This window comes from Marmota monax, unplaced genomic scaffold, assembly GCF_021218885.2.
Source record: "Marmota monax isolate L192 unplaced genomic scaffold, Marmota_monax_Labrador192_F-V1.1 WCK01_AAM20220418_F8-fsc00186, whole genome shotgun sequence".
NCBI lineage: Eukaryota > Metazoa > Chordata > Mammalia > Rodentia > Sciuridae > Marmota > Marmota monax.
The window spans coordinates 3,068,841-3,089,732 of NW_026694725.1; the positions used below are offsets into that span (position 1 = coordinate 3,068,841).

General features: G+C 37.0%; 1 protein-coding gene across 1 annotated transcript in view; it reads right to left on the minus strand.

Moving 5' to 3' along the window:
* LOC124078962 (deleted in malignant brain tumors 1 protein-like) overlaps positions 1 to 20,892 on the minus strand; it is a 198,164-nt gene that overhangs the window by 164,941 nt on the left and 12,331 nt on the right. The window contains 3 exon segments of the mRNA XM_058572557.1: positions 14,345 to 14,659; positions 15,715 to 16,029; positions 16,107 to 16,199. Coding sequence (XP_058428540.1) covers positions 14,345 to 14,659; positions 15,715 to 16,029; positions 16,107 to 16,199 — 723 coding nt within the window.

Sequence of the window (20,892 nt, forward strand, 5' to 3'; positions counted from 1 at the left end):
TCCCCTTATGGGGATTAACTGTGTGGTTAACTGAAGACTGGTAGGGTATGGCTTGAGGGGGTGGGTTCCTGAAAGCATGGCCTTGGGGTATATATTGTGTATATGGAGAGTGGAGTCTGTCTCTTCTTCCTGATTACCGTGTAGGCTGCTTCCTTCTGCCACACTCTTCCACCATGATGTTCAGCAACATTTCCAGCCCCAATGAATGGAGCTTGCTGTCTATAAATAGAGACCTTTGAAATTGTGAGTCCCCGAATAAACCTTTTCTCCTCTACAATTGTGCTGGTTGATTTTTTTAGTCACAGCAGTGAAAAGGCTGACTAAATGGACTTTTTAACAAATGGCTCTGGGAAAACAGGATATCCATATGTAGAAGAATCAAAGGAGCTCCCTCTGTCTCACCCTGCAGAAATATCAACTAAAATGGATCAGAGACCTAGTAATTTGACAAGAATCTTTACAATTGCTAGAAGAAAACATAGGGCCATCTCTCCAATACACAGGCACAAACAGTGACTACCTTAATTAAACTCCCAAAGATCAAGAAATAAAGCCAAGAATCAACTGGGGAAGCTTCAAATTTGAAAACTTCAAACAGCAAAGGAAATAAGATGATGAAAGAGAGCCTAAAAATGGGAGAAACTTCTGCCACTTATTCTTCTGATAGAGAATTCATATCTAGTATATGTAAACATCAAAATAACCCAAATAACCCAGTCAATGGGTAAGTGAGCTAATAGACATTTTTCAGAAGATGACATGAAAATGACCAACAAATATATGAAAAAAACTGTCCAACATTCTGGACCATAAAGGAAATTAAATAAAAACTATATTGAGGTTTCATCTCACCCCAGTTAGAATGACAAGATTCAAGATAAATAATAATCAGGGCCTTGTATTAGATTATTGTGAATGGAATAGTTTTCCTGATTTTTTTTCTCTGCAGATTCATTATTGGAATATTGAAAAGAAACTGATTTTTAAAAATATTTATTATTTTTATTTGTAGTTGGCATAATACCTTTATTTTATTTGTTTATTTATATATGGTTCTGAGGATTGAACCCAGGGCCTCGAATGTGCTAGGCAAGTGCTCTACCACTGAGCCACAACCCTAGTCCAAGAAGCTATTGATTTTTGAATGCTGATTTTGTTTCCTACTTTCCTAATTTTCTATATCAGTATTAGAATTCTTCTGGTGGAGAAGTTTGAGTATACTACATAAAGGACTCTTTCTTCAGAAAACAGATAATTTGGCCTCTTTTCATATTTGTATTGTTATAGTTAAAGCTTTGTCCCAGGGTTTCATAAACTGACTTCCAGACCACTCACGTATAACCGAATCAAGCCTTTATTGAAGCACACTGGTGGCGGCTGACCAGCACATAAAGCTGTTCCCCTGATCAGCCCCGAACAATTGCAAGGGCACTCCTTATAAGCCTGAAAACCGCAAAAGGGATGTTCAGGGGTCTAGCCAATGCAAGCAAGCCAGGTTACAGAAGCGGGACAGTGCAGTCAAGCGGAGGGAAGCCTAACCAATCACAGTTAGCCTAGTCACCCTAGTTACAGAAACAATACCCCATTAGGTAGTTCCATGTTCTTAAAGGTTTCTATAGCAAAAGGAAAAGAACATCTTGCTCCAGTCATGACTCTTCTACTTGGCATGGTTGTTTACAGGATGAAGTCATAAAACAAAATGGAGTCACATTTGCTCCTACTACCACAGTATCTCTTTAATTTCTTCTCTTATCTGATTGCTCTGACTTTAGTTTCAATAACTATATTGACTAGGAGTGGTGAGAGTGAACATTCTTTTCTTGTTCCTGATTTCAGAGAAAATATTTTTAGTTTTTCTTCATTCAATAAGAAGTTGGCTTTGCATTTGTTATACATAGCCTTTATAATGTTGAGGTAAGTTCTTTCTAACCCTAATTTCTTCAAAAGTTTTAACATGAATGGGTGCAAAAATTTATCAATTGTTTTTTTCTAGAAGAAAAATTGGTAGAAGAAAACATAGGGCCAACTCTCCAATACACAGGCACAAACAGTGACTACCTTAATAAAACTCCCAAAGAATATGTTATTCTTAGATGTATTTTTAGTGAATTAAACTTATTTATATATGTTGAACTACCCTTCCATCCCACTCACATAAAACCCAATTTTTCATTGTGCACTATTTTGTTAATGTGTCTTTGAATGTGTTTTAACAACATTTTTTAAAAAGATTTTTGTGTCTATTGCATTCAGGGACATTGGTCTGTAGTTTTCCTTCCTTGATGTGTCTTTGTCTTGTTTTGTTAAAAGAGTAATACTGGCTTTATAGAATAAATTTGGAAGTGTTTCCTCCTTTCTTAATTCATGGAACAATTTAAGAAAAATGGGTAAAATTTCTTTCTTAATAATTTGGTAGAGCTCCTTTTTGTTGGAGGACTTCTAATTGCTGCTTCAGTATCATTGCTTGATATTGGTTCATTTAGGTTTCCTGTATTTTGCTGGTTTGATTTCTACCTAGAAATTGGTTAATATCTTCTAGATTTTATAGTTGTACTATAAATTTTCAAAATAGTTTCTAATGAGCCTTTGGATTTCTGAAACGTTTGTGATGATATCTCTTTTTCTCATCTCTAATTTTGTTGATTTGGGTCTTCTCTCTTTTTTGGTTAGTTACCAAAGAAGAGAGCTGTAGTAACAAAAACAGCATAATACTGGCATCAAAACAGACATGAAGACCAATGCATAGAATGGAAAACACAGAAGAAGCCCAAATAGATATTTTCATCTGATACTTGACAAAGGAAAAAAAAATAGATGTTGGAAAAAAAGAGTCTTTTTTAAAAATGGTGCTTGTAAAACTGGATATTTGTATGTAGAAGAATGAAACCAGTTCCCTATCTCTCATCCTGCATAAAGGTTAAGTAAAATGAAAGAAAGACCTATAATTAGACCAGAAAATTTGTGATTTACAGAAGAAAATAGGCTCACTAATCCAACATATTGGCACAGGAACCTTATCAAGACCCCTAAGGCTCAAGAAATAAAACTAAGAATCAGCAAGTGGGATGGTATCAAATTAAAATATTTCTTCACAGCAAAGGAAACAAGAGAATGAATAGAGCACCTATAAAATGGAAGAAAAAATTTGCCAGCTATTCTTTTGACAGAAGATTAAAATCCAGAATATACAAAGATTTCAAAACATTAATACCTAAAAAGCAATTAATCTAATTAATAAATTAGCAATAAAACTAAACAGGTATTTCTCAAAAAAGTATACAAATGACCAAGAAATATATGAAAAGCTACTTAACATCTATACCAGTCAAGGAAATGCAGATCAAAACTACATTTTTATATCATCTGGCCTCTATTAGAATGAAAATCATCAAAAAATACATAATAATAAATGATGGTGTGGATGTGGGGAAAAGTACTCATTCATTTTTGGTGGCACTGCAAATTATTACAACCACTTTGGGAAAAAGTATAAAGAGTTCTCAAAAGATTAGGACTGAAATAACTTCATGACTTTCTCACCCCTTGGTTTTATCCAAAGAAGTAAAATAAGCATACTGGAGTAATATTGGCATATCCATGTTGATGGAAGCACAATTTACAATAGCTAAGTTATGGAAACAGCCTGGGTTCCTTTCCACTGATGAATGGATATAGGGAATGTGGTGAATATGCACAATAGAATTCTACTCAGCCATAAAGAAGAATTAAATTATGGCATTTGCATGTAAATGGCTGGAACTGGAGAACATCATACTAAGGGAAATATACCAAACTCAGAAAGTCAAAAATTGAATTTCCTCTCTTATATGCAGAAGTCGGAGCAAAATAAGGCATAAAGGAGAGAAAGGGGGTGGAATTCTAAAATGAAAATGACTAATAAAAGAAAAAGAGATATCAGTGGAATAGAGTAAGGGGTTGATGTGAAGGGAGAAAGGAGGAACTGTGGAATGAAATCAATCAAATTATGTTATACATAAATATACCATGGTGAGACATATATACATATATATTTGATTTATTAAAAAGCTATAAATTAACAGAAAGGAAATAAGTAGAGGAAGGGGAGCAGAAGAAGGGGCATTAAAATTGAGAAAACTTTATCTGTGTATGTATAAATAGTTCAAAATGAACACTACTCTATGCAGAAGTTAATGAACTGATAAAAATGTAAAAAGTAAATAATAAATATTAGTGAGGATGTGTGGATTAGGAAACACTCATACATTCTTGGTGAGAGGGCAAAGTAGTATAACTTCTTTGAAAAGCTGTATGAAGATTCCTTAAAAGAGTAGGAATGCAACTACCATATGACCCTGCTATTCCATTTGTTGCTATGCATCAAAAGAGCTGAAATAAGCATAAAACAGTGATGCAGGTATATTAGTGCTTATAATAGCTTAGTTTATAGTGATCAAGTTATGGAACCAGCCTATGTGTCTCTCTATAAATGAATGGATTAAAAAACTATACATATATGTACACATACACACACAATACCCACATACACATATAGAGTTCTATACCGTCATAAAGATAAAATTAAATTATATCATTTGCTGGTAAATGTATGGAATGGAGAAAATCATGCTAAGTGAAATAAGACTCATGATAAATGTTAAAACTTTTCTCTCATATGCAGAAGCTACATAGAAGTAAGGAATAAAAAGAGAGATATTATGAAAATAGAAGTAATAACAGTGGATTAGAAGGGGGTTGAAGGGAGGCATGAGGAGGAGAAATGGGGAGAAACTCTGAAATGAAATTCTCCATATTTTACTCTCTGTGTGCTTGAATATAACATAAAGAATTCTATGTTTATGTATGAATGTAATGTTCGCACTACAGAAAAATAAATACATAGAAGGCAGACCTGTTGATTAGGGGAAGGTAATCAGGGGAAGGAGGAGGGAAATGGAGAAGCACTAGATATTTAAATGGAGCAAATTATGCTATTTGTACTTATGAATATGTCAAAATTAATGGCAATATTATGAATAATTATAATGCACTAATAAAAACACTAAAATGCTCTCCAAATTACTTTTCACAAGTTTAAAGACTACCATGCTTGTTGTTCAAACAGAGGTCTTGGTTTGCTGTGTGAAAATCGGAACAAAGCCACAAAGTCTCTGCAGCTCATACATACATGTCTCCATCCCATGGGCAGTGTGTGCAGACAAAGGACACGATATGTATCTCCTTTCAGAAGAAATAAAACAGCTTCAATAAACAGAAAAAGGGAAGATATGACATCATCTTGGTTTACAAGGCTACTTAGACAGGAAAACTGGTCATTTATATGTCCAAATTCATCTTTCTCATGATAATAATGCAAGACCATAGGAGAGATAGCTATCCATTCACCTGTCTGAGAACACCTGACACCACCTTCGTCTTCTGGGAAAAATTTCTTGTCTTTCATTCCAAAGGAAGAAGGAATTTCAGGAACAGGTACCTCTTCAACTTCATCATAACCACTGCTTGTGGCAACTGCATGCTGTCCTTGAGGTTCTGAAAACAGGGAAGAAGGAGGAAGAGCAAGATATTTGTTAGTCTAGGTGATGTCTTCAGTCTCTTCTAATGCAAAGATTCTAATAGCTGAGAAATATAGATACCATATTTCAAGGCTGTCCCAAAGGCATACATTTGATCTCCATATTCTTAGATCATGTAAATCATCGAAATATTTCAATGTATAAAGTTCAATAATATTTTACTAAAAAGCCATGCCAAAAAATTCAATAAAAATTATGCTATAAGTTTGAGGCACTTGTTTCAGGCATATGGTGGAGGGTTGAAAAAAAAATATGTATATATCAGTGACTGAGAGTGATTTCATCAGGATTAAGGAGAACCCAGGATGTTCATATGGCCTCTGAGGCAACGGAGACACAGTGCCGTCCGGGAGAGAAGACTGGCTCTCTCTCTCCCACAGATAGGCTATTCTACCAATTTGAATCACAGGAGGCATGGTTTTCAACCTCCTCTAGTGTTCTGCTAAGATTCGTTCTTAACGGAGCACTCCTGGACATGCCTCATCCTTGGAACTCTCCACTTTTACCACTAGGGAAGGTGCAGGATGCTCTCTTTTCTTATGTTCGTTGTAGAGAAGCTCTCCCAGTGATTGATAAGTACAGGCACCACAAACTCCTTGTGTTCTAGGAATTATGAATGTCTTTTTTTTGTCTTAGTATTCACATAAACCACAAAATAGTTTATATATCCTTGTATTTCAGGTCAAATCCATATGTTCTCTTTCACCTTGGAATTTGTGAGATGATAAGGTTCAAATGTTCTTTTTCAGTTTATGGCCTTGGATTTTATAATGATATATTTGAGGTATGTCTGTGACCATATGGAAGTATCTATGGAAACCAACAGATTAGAATCTCATCTTTCCCTTTCTGAGATGACAGATTTGGGTGGAGAGAAAAAGTAGTTGTGAACCTGAAGGAAGAGATCCTTCACATCTTAATCACAGAAAATTCTTTTCAGATGATAACCTCCTCCTCATCCCCACCATCCAAGGAAAGACTTGTCTTTACTACCTGGGACAGATTCAGGGTCTCCATTCTCCTCATTGTCCCCTATGTAATAGGGTAGCTTAGTTGCTGAGCCATCATCAAACATGGTTCCTAGTAGGGAGAAAACATCATAGACAAACACAGGAGGAGGTCAATGTCATGGTTCAGAAGAAATTTTGAAGCTTCATACTTGTAGAGAGAGCACTTAGAGCTCCTTCCCTAGAAGGATGCTGATAATTGTTTTAATGGTCAAGGAATATTCCTAAAAGATCTTGTTCTAAATGGTTGGTCCTCCGGTTGGTGATATTGGAAAATGTAGAACCTTTAAGGTGTGAGAACTAGTGGGAGGAATTAAGTTTTTGAGTGCATGCTCGTGAAAGGATTATAGGATGCCAATCTCTTCCTCTCTCTCTTAATTTTCTGGTCATTGTGAGATGAGCATCTTTGCTCCACCACATACTCCCAGCATGATATGGTGCCTTGCACAGGCCTAAAGCAACCAAGCCATATTATCATGGAGTAAAACATCTGAAAGTGGGAAGGAAAATAAAACTTTCTTCTTTATAATTTGATTGTCTCAGGCAATTTATTTCAGTAATAGAGAGCTACCAAATTTGCCATATGAATGTTGTGTTAGTCATGTGGACTTTGCTTACTGATAATTCCTACACTGATGGTGAACTCATGCAAAGAAAGGAGGCTATGGACACACCTGGGCTGTTCAGCAGGCTCTCCTTCTCTGGGTTTATTGGGTAATCGATCTCCTGGTACAGGACCTCATCAACAGTGTCTTCGAAAGTGGATAAGGCTATGGAAAGCAGATTGAGTTCAGACATTAGTCTTGGAAATCTTTCCCCTAGACAAAATCTTCTCCAATGCACACTCTAGGAGACATTCCTCTAGGCTTCCAGGGTCCTTTTCTTTAGCCTTGGGATCTACTGGGATAGAAGTAGATTACCATGCCACTCCTGGATCTTATAATCAGTTCCCACTAGCACTGTACACATGGGAAGCCATCATATTTGATGGCTCCACTTTTTAACCCAAAATGAATTCATGTCTTTTAAGTCTCCAAGTCCATGGTAGATAAGGCAGATGTTCATATAATTGGAACAAGACTAAAATGCATAGTTTAAAGAAAAACCACAATTGGTCCAATATTATCCCTGCATACTTTCATGTTACAGCATTCCCTAGCCCCACCTTGGAGCTGTGCTCTCCTTCTGAGCAGCTGAGTTCCCAGGATGATGAGAACCAAAAATAGAAGGGCTCCCAGGATCATGCAGAGGATCCCAGGTAAGGATAAGATGCCAGGGACAGGGGCTGAGGCTGAACTGGTGCCTGAAGAAGAAAAAGAGTCATGAGTCTTTAGAGAGGACCATAAGCTCAGGAGAACCCAATTATCCTGGTCATCACTTGAGTCCTCAGGACCATGAAGTCCCTAGCTCAGTCATCATAGATCTTCGTGAATCCCAGGATTACCACCCTAGATCCTGCTCTGGGATGTGTCAAATATCTTCTGAGTCTGATTTTAAGAGATTTCTATAAAGTAAATATGGATATGGCTTTGGAGCTCTCTGACTGCTACAACTTAACACAAATAATAGCTTCTTCTAACACCTGATCATCAGGCCTACTGTAATATGACCAGAACTGTGTAGACTGAAAAATCTAAATTTTCAATGCACAGAACACTGAAAATCTGCCTATCTACTCCATTATCTGGGTCACGGCAAAAGAACCACTTACTTCTCCGGGTGGGGCGAGTTGTTGTCCTTTCACCTGGGGAGAAGAGAAAGAAAAATGGAATTATTGTACTGTGTGGGTCTGGGAATGTTGCTCAATCCCAACCACCACCACTGACATGGTTGTCTCTAAGATGCCATGAGATTGGGTACAGCCTTCCAGAGCCAGGGCTCAGGGCAGCAGGGCAACAAGGGAAGCCCTTTGGATGCAAACACACTCCTTCAACCCTGGTTCCCTCACCTGGTCCTGCTACTCACCAGAGCACCTCACACCAGCGTCCTCCTCATGCTTGCAGTCACTCTGTCTCCAGGGTGTTGCAGCACAGGCCCACAGGGAGGGCTCCCTGCCCCTGCACTGCACCTCATCCAGCCAGATGCTTCCATTTCCAGGGCCAAATGCAGCCTTCCCTGGTGCATCCAGGGCAGAGCCACAGCCCAGCAGCTGACACACCACCTCAGCCTCTGCCAGGCTCCAGGAGTCATCACACACAGTGCCCCAGGTGCCTTTATGCCAAACCTCCACTCGCCCTGAGCACTCGCTGTCTCCTCCCCTGAGTGGGAGCTTCTCTTTGTCTGAAAAGGCAGTAGCACCTCCACTTACTCCCTGGTGGGAGGAAAGGAGCCCCTGGAAGCCATGGGGAAGGTGTGAGGGGATGAGGTACCTGTGCAGGGTGCAGTGGCTGGACAGCTCTTGGGTCTGTTTCCTGCAGGAGCAGACAGTGGGGGAAGCACAGGTTCAGGGGCAACTGAGGTGATCTTGCCCCAAGACAAGGCTCTCTAAAGTCCTGGGCTCAGTTTGGGTGACAGGTGGAGATAAGGTGCTTCAGAAGTAGTCTAACAGGATGAGTTACTGAGACATCCCCTAGAGCATATCCCTATCAGCAGCTGAAATTATTTTTCAGTTTACTTGTTCTTACTGTGCCCACTACATGAAAAAATACTAACATGTTCATGTGTGTACATTAAAACACACATAGACATGCATAACCCAGAAAAAACTCCACTAGAAAGGTGACCTTGCTTCATTTCCTCTGTTCCTACAAACAGGATGGTGCCTGGCATGTTGAATGCATTCATTAGAAGTATGTACAGGTGACTTTCTATGAATGTTATGAACAGTGGGCTTGATAAATATTTACTGATTGAATGAATAGATGAGTAAAATCTGCTGGAATTTTTTTTTTGAATTTTTGCTAATCAAAAGGGTAATAAAATAAATGTAAGTTAATATTAATGATTTGTGGTAATAAATAGTAGACATGTAAAACATAAATACTACATAATCCCAAAAGTGATTTGTACTCAATATCCCTCATATTGTTAATGAAAAAGTATAAACATATTGAAAGTATTCATTCAACTTAATTGAAAGTATTCTTTTAAATAAATTAAATGTATTTTTACATAAATAAAACAGGTAGAATTTAGAGAAAAGTTAATAAGTACACAAGAGTTAGCTGGTAAGATAGAAACATTTGCATAAAAATATAATACAGTAAAGATAATTAATACATGAAAGGACATAGATGTATCATAGAGCCAAGTAAAGCAAAATAAATAATACATGAAAATGACAAAAAACAATACAGAGAAAACATACAAGGCACTTGTCCTAACACCTTCATGGGTATACATTATCCCCATTATTCTGTCAACCTCCTACCCTATGCAGAGAACATCTCTAGAAATGATCACAGGACCTCTCTTTGGTGGCTGCTCACTTTCAGGATTGGATGTCTCACTATTTCAATATTCGGAGTCTATTGTAGGGAAAAACATTATAAATACATATTCTTATAATTTATTATCCCTCAGCCTCTACAGGGAAAAGAAAAAAAATAAGGTGTGGAAAAGTAGGAAAGGGAAAAGAGTAAGCAATTGCTTTTGAAACATTTACCATCATTTATCATTGCATTCTTCCTGGATTTCAGGCAGTTCCTAGCAGAGGTTTGTGGGCTTTGTTCCTTTTTTGATTTTTGAGGTTCTGTATGTTTTTTTGAATTTAGTTGAATGGTCAAGTTATAAAAAAAATGCTGTTGTTTTCTATCAAGATATGAAATGCCAATTAAAAACAGTTCCTCCTGCAAAGTATGAAAATATTTTTTAAATAGATGTTATGTGATCTTACAACCATTGGCAGTCACCTTGTAGTAACAAACCTACTAATATGCAGTGTTACATGTGTAAGGATATATATTACAATATTGTTTGTAGAAGGGAAAATATAAAAGAATTATATATTAATAGCAAAATTTTATGCAAACTGGAATACTAGTAGCTTAAGAATGAAACATTATGGAGTTATTTTACAAAAGTGTGAGTTCTACTTGAGGAATATGCATAATAATTCTTAAGAAAAGCTGATGTAACAATAGTAAGTATGATATAATCCCAATATTGTAAAACCAAATAAAAAGAAATCATAAGATAAATGCTTTTATCACTATATGAGTTTTGATAGGATTCCATGAAAATGGAGGATTTAGAAAAATAGTAATTACCAGCCCATTAATCCTATTCACATCAGGGAATTATGAATAGACAAGGGTTATGCAATGTCACTAATGTACCTTTTATCTTTTTATATGTCTTCGTTGATTTCAATGAGTAATGAAGGTTTTAGTAATTCAGTATAATAAAAAAGATATTGTTTAACTCTACAGCAAAAACAAACTAGAGAGAAGAACATAAATCTCCTAGTGTCAAGCATGTGGCTGATTCTGTGGAAAAAGAAAAAAAAAAAAGATGGGACAGCTTAAGAGGAGGTGAGATGGCCATGTCTTCATACCTCCAGTGCTCTTTGCCCAGACAGACAGCATTACTCATTCCCTGGGGGTCCTCACATGGAGAGGTTCATTAGTGTTACTTAAACTTAGAGTGAACCCAAACCCAACAAGTAGAAATCTGTACCTGAGAGTCACAGCCCTGACATCAGGAGTGGCTCACACTCTCCTCCCTCTTCCATGGAAAGTCCTTCAAAGTCCAAGAACAATAAGCTGACTACATCTTCCTTGGCATTTCTGCTAATTAGACTAATTACAGACTCCTGAGACATGGTTCCCAGTTGTTTCTGCATTTGGGAGCCACAAAGAAATGTGCCAGTGTCACTTCTAAAGGCAACTTACTTGTGACACAGCACACATTAATCAAGTTGAATGAGTATATTCCTGGCATTAAATAGACATTATGTTATACAAGTCAAAGACCACTGAAGACTGTTGGAAGAGTCCAAGCTGCAAATGATCTTTCCTGAACTAAGAAGAGAGTGGGAAAGTTGGAGAAGAAAGATTTAAGACGTATTTGCTGGTAGAGGCATAGAACTTACTATTACATTGGAATTGGAGAGAGAGTAAAATGAAGACATTAAGACATGAATGTAGACTGAGAATAAGTAACTGGGTAATAGCAGTGGCATTAACTGGGAAGGGAATAAAACAGGGAGAAAAAGTTAGAGGCAGGGCTTAAAGGGGTGGAATAAAACACTCTGTTTTGAAAAGTAAATTTGAGCTGTCCATTATATTTGCAAACGAGAGTATCCATTAGCAATGAAATGAATTTAAGGGCAGAGATCAGGAATGGAGGTTTATATTGGGAGCTGTGGGTGGAATAACATCATCTAAGGCCATGGACCCCAATGAGAAAAGGGATGGGAAAGAGCTAAGGAAGAATACAGAGTCTAAAATTTAGATATTGAAGAAAAAAAGTCGCAAGACTCTAAGACAGAATAATAATCAATAAATTAGAAAATAAAAAAAATAAGATAGACAGCTGAGAGTTTCAATTTCCAGTGAAGTTTGAGGGAAGATCATCATTTATGTGTATGATGTAGTTTAAATAGAAATGAGGGAGAGATCAGGAAATTTGTAAAATGTCATGTTAGAGAGAGGGCAAGAGCACATGTGAGAGAAGCACACTACAATATGGGGCCAGTGTGGAGGATTCATCAGAGATTGGATCACAAATTCAAATAGCAGGGTAATTTCACATTTTAACAAGATATAGTACTTGTCCATGATTCATCAGTCCTTGCCTAGTCCAGTGCAGGCAGTGGAGAGTTAGGTAGTTGACTCAACCATTCTTCTCATTGATAAAGAAGAGAAGAGGGAATTGAGTGTACTTGAAGGGGGAGGATTATAATGCAACGTCATGTGTCTAATCAGGGTAAGAAGAACATCTGCAATCATGAGGAGAGTGTAAAAATGAAAACCTGATAAGGGAAAACACTTGGAATCTGCATGAGGATGAAATATCTGGAAAAGGAGCATCATGATAGTCCCATAAGCAGAAGAAGCAGCAGTCAGAGAAGGAACAATACAAAAAAGATCTCAAGCTGGACAGTTAGTGATGGACAATAGTGTGGCCATACAGGGAGATGGGATGTAAGTGGAGCTTTTAAGGGAGAAAGTCAGGAATAAAGAGGCCAGGGTGTTATCTCAGTTGTATTCAAGGATTCTGGCAGCACCAAGAACAGAAGACAGAGGAGCCTGGTGAGCCTGGTACTGCAGCTTTCCTGGATGAGAGGGTGTGACCAGGTTGGAGAGTGACACCAATTGAAGTGGTAGCTGGTGCCATCTGATGGGCAAATTTCAAGTAGATGGACATGGAGAGAAAAGAAAAGAAATTGTGGAAAATGACAAAGGAAAACAGGAATATTTTTATTCTAAGATTTGGCCCAGAAATATCCTTTTGAAAGAGAAGAACAGACCCTCAAATGATATCATTATTTTCAGAGGACAGCCAGGTTTTTATCAAAATATAAAACTGAAGCACACATTATAGGTCTTATGAAATTAGAAGACAATAGCCTCCAATTTCCAACAAACCCCATTGAATGTTTTCTGGGAGGCAGACGGAGTGGTTCATTTGCAGTAGCATATGGATAAAGACTCAGAGGAGGTAGTATCAAACAAGACCACAAGACTGTGAGGAGATGAATTCAAGAAGAAAATAAGGGGCGACTAGGACCCTCATTCTCACAGTAATTCCCCATAATGTGGCAGAGGAAAAGATTAACAAACAGCTTTTCAACAAAATTGGTATTGGGACCATGCCTTGGAAAGGATCTGAACTCTTCTTACCCATCCAGTTAATCAGGCATCACTCTCCCCAGCTTCTTCCTACTCTGCTCATGATGGGATTTTATCAGTCCCTCAAGGTCACCAGACTTTTCACACTTCAGTATTTACACTGAACAAAAGGTCTTATTACTTTCTTCATTTGACATCTACTTCCTTCATTGGTCTCAACCTAAATATGATTTCTCTTTTCCTCAAATTACCCATTTCCATAGCACCTTCCACTTCTTCATGACACACATTTATGGCTGGTGTGTATCCTCATGCTAGAGGGTAAACTTCATGAGGACACAGAGAGTATGTTATTCTTGTCTTTCCTCCTCATGCCTCATATTAAGTTTTTGGATGTAATTCACTCAATTACTTATCATCAACAATCTGAGCTTATAGTTTGTCTGACTGATGTTGATGGATTTCACAGTAAAAACCATGATCTCAAAGATAACCCACTAGTACTGATTACCCTAAGTTGTCCCTCACTCTCTTGAGTATATGGGTTGAATGAAGTGCTTACTCCTAATGTTAATTTCCACATCTGGATTGAATGATCACCATAATACCTATGAACAGATTGCTGAGTGGTTTAACTTGCATTACATGTGAAAAAAAAAAAAAAAACTAAAACTATGACAGGACATAGCAAGTGATTTATATAAGTGAGGTCAAATTTCTCACTCTATTATGGAAATGCAGAGTAATTATTATAGCCTAAGACTGCACTAGCCATCTGCTTAGACATTTTTTAGAGGGTAAGTTCATGCTTCTACATGCTCAATTTAATATCCATGGCATTTTTCACATAAATGTAATAACAGGTTTACTTAATTCTGTCATCAAAACAAGATTGTAAATTGAGGCTAAAATTCTCTATTCAAACTTGTGCCTCATAGACTTATTTGAACTCATTCTTCTGGTTTGAACGTATGAAATTTCTCTAACAACTTACAGAGTGAGGACACAGGAATAGGGAATAAATCACCTGAACACATGATATAAGCTTCCTCCTTTGCAGAGCAAGATCTCCGTTTCCAGGGGACAGAAGGACACTGCCAGAGAGAGGTGTCCGTTTTCCTACACTGGATTCCATCCACCCAACGGCGCCTAGAACCTTCTCTGAGAGGAACAGAAGAGTTGAGAATCCCACTGTTCCCACAGCCAAGCTGTCTGCAGATCACGGACAAGGTCACAGCTTCCATGGGGCTGTGGCAGACACTGCCCCAGGTGTTGTTGTAGAAAACCTCCAGCCACCCAGCACACTCCTGGTCCTCGCTCACCAACCTGAGGGCCAGGAACTCTGAAACCAAGAGGAGGAAAATAGGGCACAGTGAGTATTTAACCCTTAGTGCTGTCCCTAGTTAGTGAGTGCTCATTGCTAACTTTTCTGATGAAATGCCCACCAGGTGGAAAGACAAAACTTTTATCCTTTTACCTGTTTTGATAACTTGTATGTCTCTTTCTATTTCTATGACAGTGGTGTAGTGGAAAATGAACAGTCAGGAAAACTGAAGTGGGGCTCTTGAAGGGAGGGAGGAAAAGCTACTTGACTAAATATGACAGACCTTGGGAAAGGGGGTATGAACAGTGAGGTGGCAGAATAGTGAAGCCCCAGCTATGTCAGTTCCTGATCCTGGAGCTTGTGAATAGATTATTTTGTGAGGTAAAGAGTGCCTGCAAACAAGATCAATATGAGGATTTTTTAATGATGAAATTATTTTAGATTATCCTGGATTAACCATATGAGCTCAATCTAACCACTTACTTAGATCTGTATTCTTACAAGCAGATAATGGTTTCTGACCCTGGTCAAAAAGAGATGTAAAGATGAAAAATAGTCAGAAGTATAAAAGGTGGTTGACTTGAATAAGGAAGGGAAATACAGGTAACTTTTAGATGCTGGAAAAGGTAAGGAAATGAGTCTTCCCAGAGCCTCAGCTGAATGTAGCTCACTGACACCTTGTTTATATCTCAGGTAAACTGGGGTCAAACTTAAACTCATGTTGTCTTAAGCCATTAACTCTGGCAATTTATTATAACAGCAATAGGAAACTAATACAGTGGGGTCTTAGGATTTTGCACACACAGTAACTGAAGCATGAGGTCTACAGTCAAGTAGACACTGAAGAGAATGAATGTCAGGAGGCAGGGATGAGAAGGAAGTAGCAGAAGCTCAGCTGCTGCAGGAGAAAATGGAAACACCTCATCTTTTCTGCTAGAGGGACAGGCACTGTGGGGTGAGCATCCTCCCCATCTACACTGAGACCAATTTCCCCTCCTCTGCCCTAAAGCTCAGATACCATCCTGCACAACCTCCTCACTTTCTCCCACCTATACCCAGTGTGAACCACAGACCTGAGCAGATGACCCCAGCATCTTCCTTATGTCTGCAGTTGTGCTGCCCCCAGCCCTGGGAAGGGCACTGCCACACATGAGTCTCCTCTCCTGTACAATTCAGCTCATCCAGCCAGATGGGCCCTGATCCCTCTCCAAAGTGAGCAGAGATGGTGGCCTCCAGGGCCACTCCACAGCCCAGCTGTCTGCACACCACATGGGCATCACTCAGGTCCCAGCTGTCATCACAGATGGAGCCCCAAGAGCCCTGCTGCAGGATCTCCACTCTCCCTGCACAGCGACTGCCCCCATCCACCAGGCAGAGCTGTCTTCTGTCTGTGGAGAGACAGGATCATGTCAATGGGCATTTGCACAGGAAATGGGAAGGCTCTTGTGCTGAGGGCCTTGCTCACCTGAGCAGTTGAGAGTGTGCCCTTCTGTGTCTACAGAGCCTGCTGGGTCAGACCAGGAGTTATTGCACTGGGGCAGCAGCTGGGTCTGGCTACCTACACCTGGGAGTAGAGAGCAGGAAACTTAATTAAGGTACATAATAATCTAGTGATGGCATCTGACAGCTATAGGACAAAATCAGTAATTTCATCTTCAGAACTGTTCTCCTAATGGAGATTTCTGTTTCTGACTATGACACTTTTGTGCTTTATGTCAAGCACTCAGAGTGACTTTAGAAAAGTGGAATATGTTACTTCCTCTTGAGAGCACTGCAGAGCTCCAGGGACAGCTAGCCTTTAGGAGTCCAGTAAAGAGAATAGTAAAAATTGGGATCATCTATTTTTTCCTGAAGGCATTTGCTCATTTAAAGTTAGAAGCTGAGACTGAAAATCTAATCATGTTTGACAGACTGATTTGGTCATACACAAATATAATTTAGGTTGGACCAAAAAGGAGGAATCATGTTAAACAACCAGGAAAGTTGTATCATATTTGTCAACTGAAAGAATTTTTGTCACAGGGATGGTGCCCAGTTTCTTAAAACTTCAGTTGTTTTTGTGTAACGTGATCTACCTTAAATAAAGTACCCAGAAGAGGCAAAATAAAATCCTCTCTGAAGGTTTTTTATAGTTTCTCAAAACAATGTTGATCCAAAATACCACATGAAATAGAATTTAATAGAGAACAAAGAGGAAAAATAAGAAAAAATGGGAAATATTTTCATATATTAGTATTGGTGTTTCTTTATAGGAAATTTATATAATCATGATTAAATGGTCTATTAAATGGCATGATGTGCATCTTAGCAGAGAAATGATCACAAAAATCTAATAAAAATTTGAGAGTTAAAAAGTCAAGAGCTAAAAATAAGAACCCAAAGATGAGTCAACAATATTAGATTATCACAGAATAGAAATTGCAAAGTTCAAAAACATAGAAAAAATATAGAATAAAGCACAGAAAGATAAGGATAGAAACTATAAACAGGGATTTGAGAGACATGGTGAGAGAACCTAACATTCCTATGTAATCTATAAGTCTTAGGTAATTAAGGCTACTATGATAGTGTTAAAAATGTAACTTAGAAAATACACAAAGTCAGATATTCAATATACATATAGCTTTAAAAAATATCCACAAAATCTGTGATGCTCTATTCATTGACCTGTGGAATCCATTCCTCCTTACCTTTAATCTGGGCTGATCATGGTGGGTTGTCTATAAGCAATAGAATGTGGTGAAGCCAACATAGCTTGACTTAGGAACCTAGCTTAAAAAGTCATGCCTCCTTCTCTTTAGGATGTTTGATTTATGGCATATCCACTGTATAGAGACTATCATGTGGGAGAGAACATTTGCAGGTGGTTCTGTCAACAGCCCCAATTGAACTTCAAGCTACCAGCCATGTGAATGAACTATCCTGGATTTCCAAATGGGTCAAGCATTCAAATGATCTCAGTTCCACATGGCATTCAAGTGTAACCTTATGACAGATCCCAAGAGGCAACTGCCAAGAGCCCTTCCCAAATTTATGAGTCAGGAAATGATGAGAAAAATGAAATGTATTTTTCATTTCTGTTGCTCATTCTTTCTCTTTCTTCCTTGCTTTCATTCTTTCAAATGCCTAACATACAGAATAAGGATAGAATTGTTAAGGCTTCTGGAAATAAATGTCAGTTTACATTTATAGGAAAACCAATTTGCATCTCAGCTAATTTCTCACTCCAGACACTCAAATCTCAGAGGTCTTGGAATAATATATATCAAACCTTCAAAGAAAATGGATGTCAGCCAAGAATACAATACCCAGCAAAATTAATCTTCATATTTGAAAATAAAATCAAAACATTCCATGATAAACAAAATTTTAAATAATTTACAAGTAGAAAGCCTGCACTCAGAACACATTCAGCAAAATATTCCAGGAAGAAGAAATAAAAAATATACGTGAAAACCAGCAAAGGGTGAAACCACACTAAAGGAATAGTCAATCAAAGGATAAACTAAATTAAATTAAAAACCAGAAATAAAACAAAATGATTGGGAATACAAATCATATCTCAATAATATCTTTGAACATAAATAGCCAGAACTCATCAATCAAAAGACATAGACTGGCATGTTAGATGAAAATAACACAACCCAACAATATAACCTCTCCAAGAGGCTCACCTCATAGGCAAAGACATTATCAGATTAAAAGAGAAAAGACAGGAAAAACTATATCACTCATATGGATCATGTAAACTAGCAGGGATTTCTGTTCTCATATAAAATAAAGTGGACTTCAAGCAAAAGCTAATCATAAGACACAAAGAAGGACATTTCATACTGCTTAAGGGAATGATACATATGCAAGACATAGCAATTGTAAATATGTATGCCCCAAACAATGGAGCATCTATGTACATGAAATAAATTCTTCTCAATTTCAAGAAAGAAATTGATCACAATACAATAATACTAGGTGAGTATAACATATCTCTGTCAATACTGGATAAATCCTCCAAACAAAAAACTAAAGAAACTATAGAACTAAATATTACAATCAAAAATTTAGACTTTAAATACATATATAGAGTATTTCATACCTCAATGTTCAAAGACACTTTCTTCTCAGCAGCACATTAATCTTTCTCTAAAATAGACCATATCTTATGCCACAAAACAACTCTTAGAAAATACAAAAAATAGAGATAATGTCTTGCATTCTATTAGATCATAATAAAATAAAATTAGAAATCAATGATAAAATAAAAAATAGAAGCTACTCTAACACCAGGAGATTAAATAATACACTACTGAATGACCATTGATAGCAGAAGAAATCAGGGATGAAACAAAAAAAAATACATAGGGGAAATTAAAATAGTGTCACAACATATCAAAATCTCTGGGACACTATAAAGACAGTGTTAAGAGGAAAGTTCATTGCATTGAGCTCATTCACTAAAAGAATACAAAGTCAACAAATAAATAATCTAACATTACATCTCAAAGCCCTAGCAAAAGAAGAGCAAATCAACACCAAATACAATAGAAGACAGGGGAAAAAATTAAAATTAGAGCTGAAATCAATAAAATGGAAACAAAATAAATAATTCAAAAAGTTGACAAAAAATTTGGTTCTTTAAAAAAATCAATAAAATTTATAAAACCTTAGCCACTAAGAAAAAGAGAGAGAAAGCAGAAATTACTAGAAGTTTGTGATGAAAAATGAAATATCTCTGAAATACAGATGATGATCAGAAACTATTTGAAAATTTATACTTAATTTTTTAAAAAAAAATAGAGTCTTGAAGACACTGATAAATTTCTAGAGACATATGAACCTAACCAAACTGAATCAGGAGGACATGAACAGATCAATTTCAAGCACTGAAATAGAAGTCACCATGAAAAGCCTACCAACCAAGAAAAGCTCAGGATCAGATTGATTCTCAGCCAAATTCTACAAGACCTTGAAAGAAAATATATATCAGTCAAGAATACAATCCATACCAATAGACCTCAAATTATGATCAAATACAATCCATACCAATAGACCTTTTCAATGAAATGAAAAAAGAAACCCTTCCAAACTCATTCTATGAAGCTAATATTACCTTGATACCAAAACAAGACAAAGACACATCAAGGAAAGAAAACTTCAGACCAATATCTCTGATGAACATAGATACAAAAATTCTCATTAAAATTCTGGGAAATCTCATACAAAAATATTAAAAATAGTGCACCATGATCAAACAGGTTTCATCCCAGGCATGCAAGTTTCATTCAACATACAGAAATTAATAAACATAATTCAACACATTGATAGACTTAAAGACAAAAATTATATGATCATCTCAACAGATGTAGAAAAATCACTTAACAAAATACAGCATGGTTTCATGTTCAAAACACTAGACAAATTAGGGATAGTAGGAACATACCCCAACATTGTAAAAGTTATATGTGTTAAATCCAAAACCAACATTATTCTAAATGGGGAAAAACAGAAAGCATTTCCTCAAAGAACTGGAACAAGACAAGAATGCACTCTTTCACCACTGATCTTCAACATTGTCCTTAAAATTCTAGCCAGGGCAATAAGACAAAATAAAGAAATTAAATAGATACAAATAGGAAAGGAAGAACTCAAACAATCCCTATTTGCTGAAGACATGACCCATGCTTAGAAAACCCCAAAAAATTCCACCAGAAAACTTTTAGAACTAATAAATGAATTAAGCAAATTAATCTGAAAATAAAATTAACACACACAAATCAATTGCTTTCCTATACATCAGTGGTGAATCCACTGAAAGAAATTAGAAAAAATACCCCATTCAAATGGCCTAAAAAATTAAAATATTTGGGAATCAATCTAACAAATAAAGATGAAATACCTCTACAATGAAAACTACAGAACATTAAAGAAAAAAATTGAAGAACACCTTAGAAGATGTAAAGATCTCCCATGTTCATGGGGAGCAGAAGTAACATTGAACAAAATAGCCATACTCTCAATTGCTCTATACAGATTTAATGCAATTACCATTAAAATTCCAATGGCATTCTTCATTTAAATATAAAAATCTGTCATGAAATTCATTTGGAAAAATAAGATACCCAGAATAGCCAAAGCAATCCTTAGCAATAAAAATAAAGCTAGAGCCATCAAAATACCAGACCTTATAGAGCAGCATGGTGTTGGCACCAAAAAGACAGGTAGACCAATGGAACAGATTGAAGACACAAAGTTAA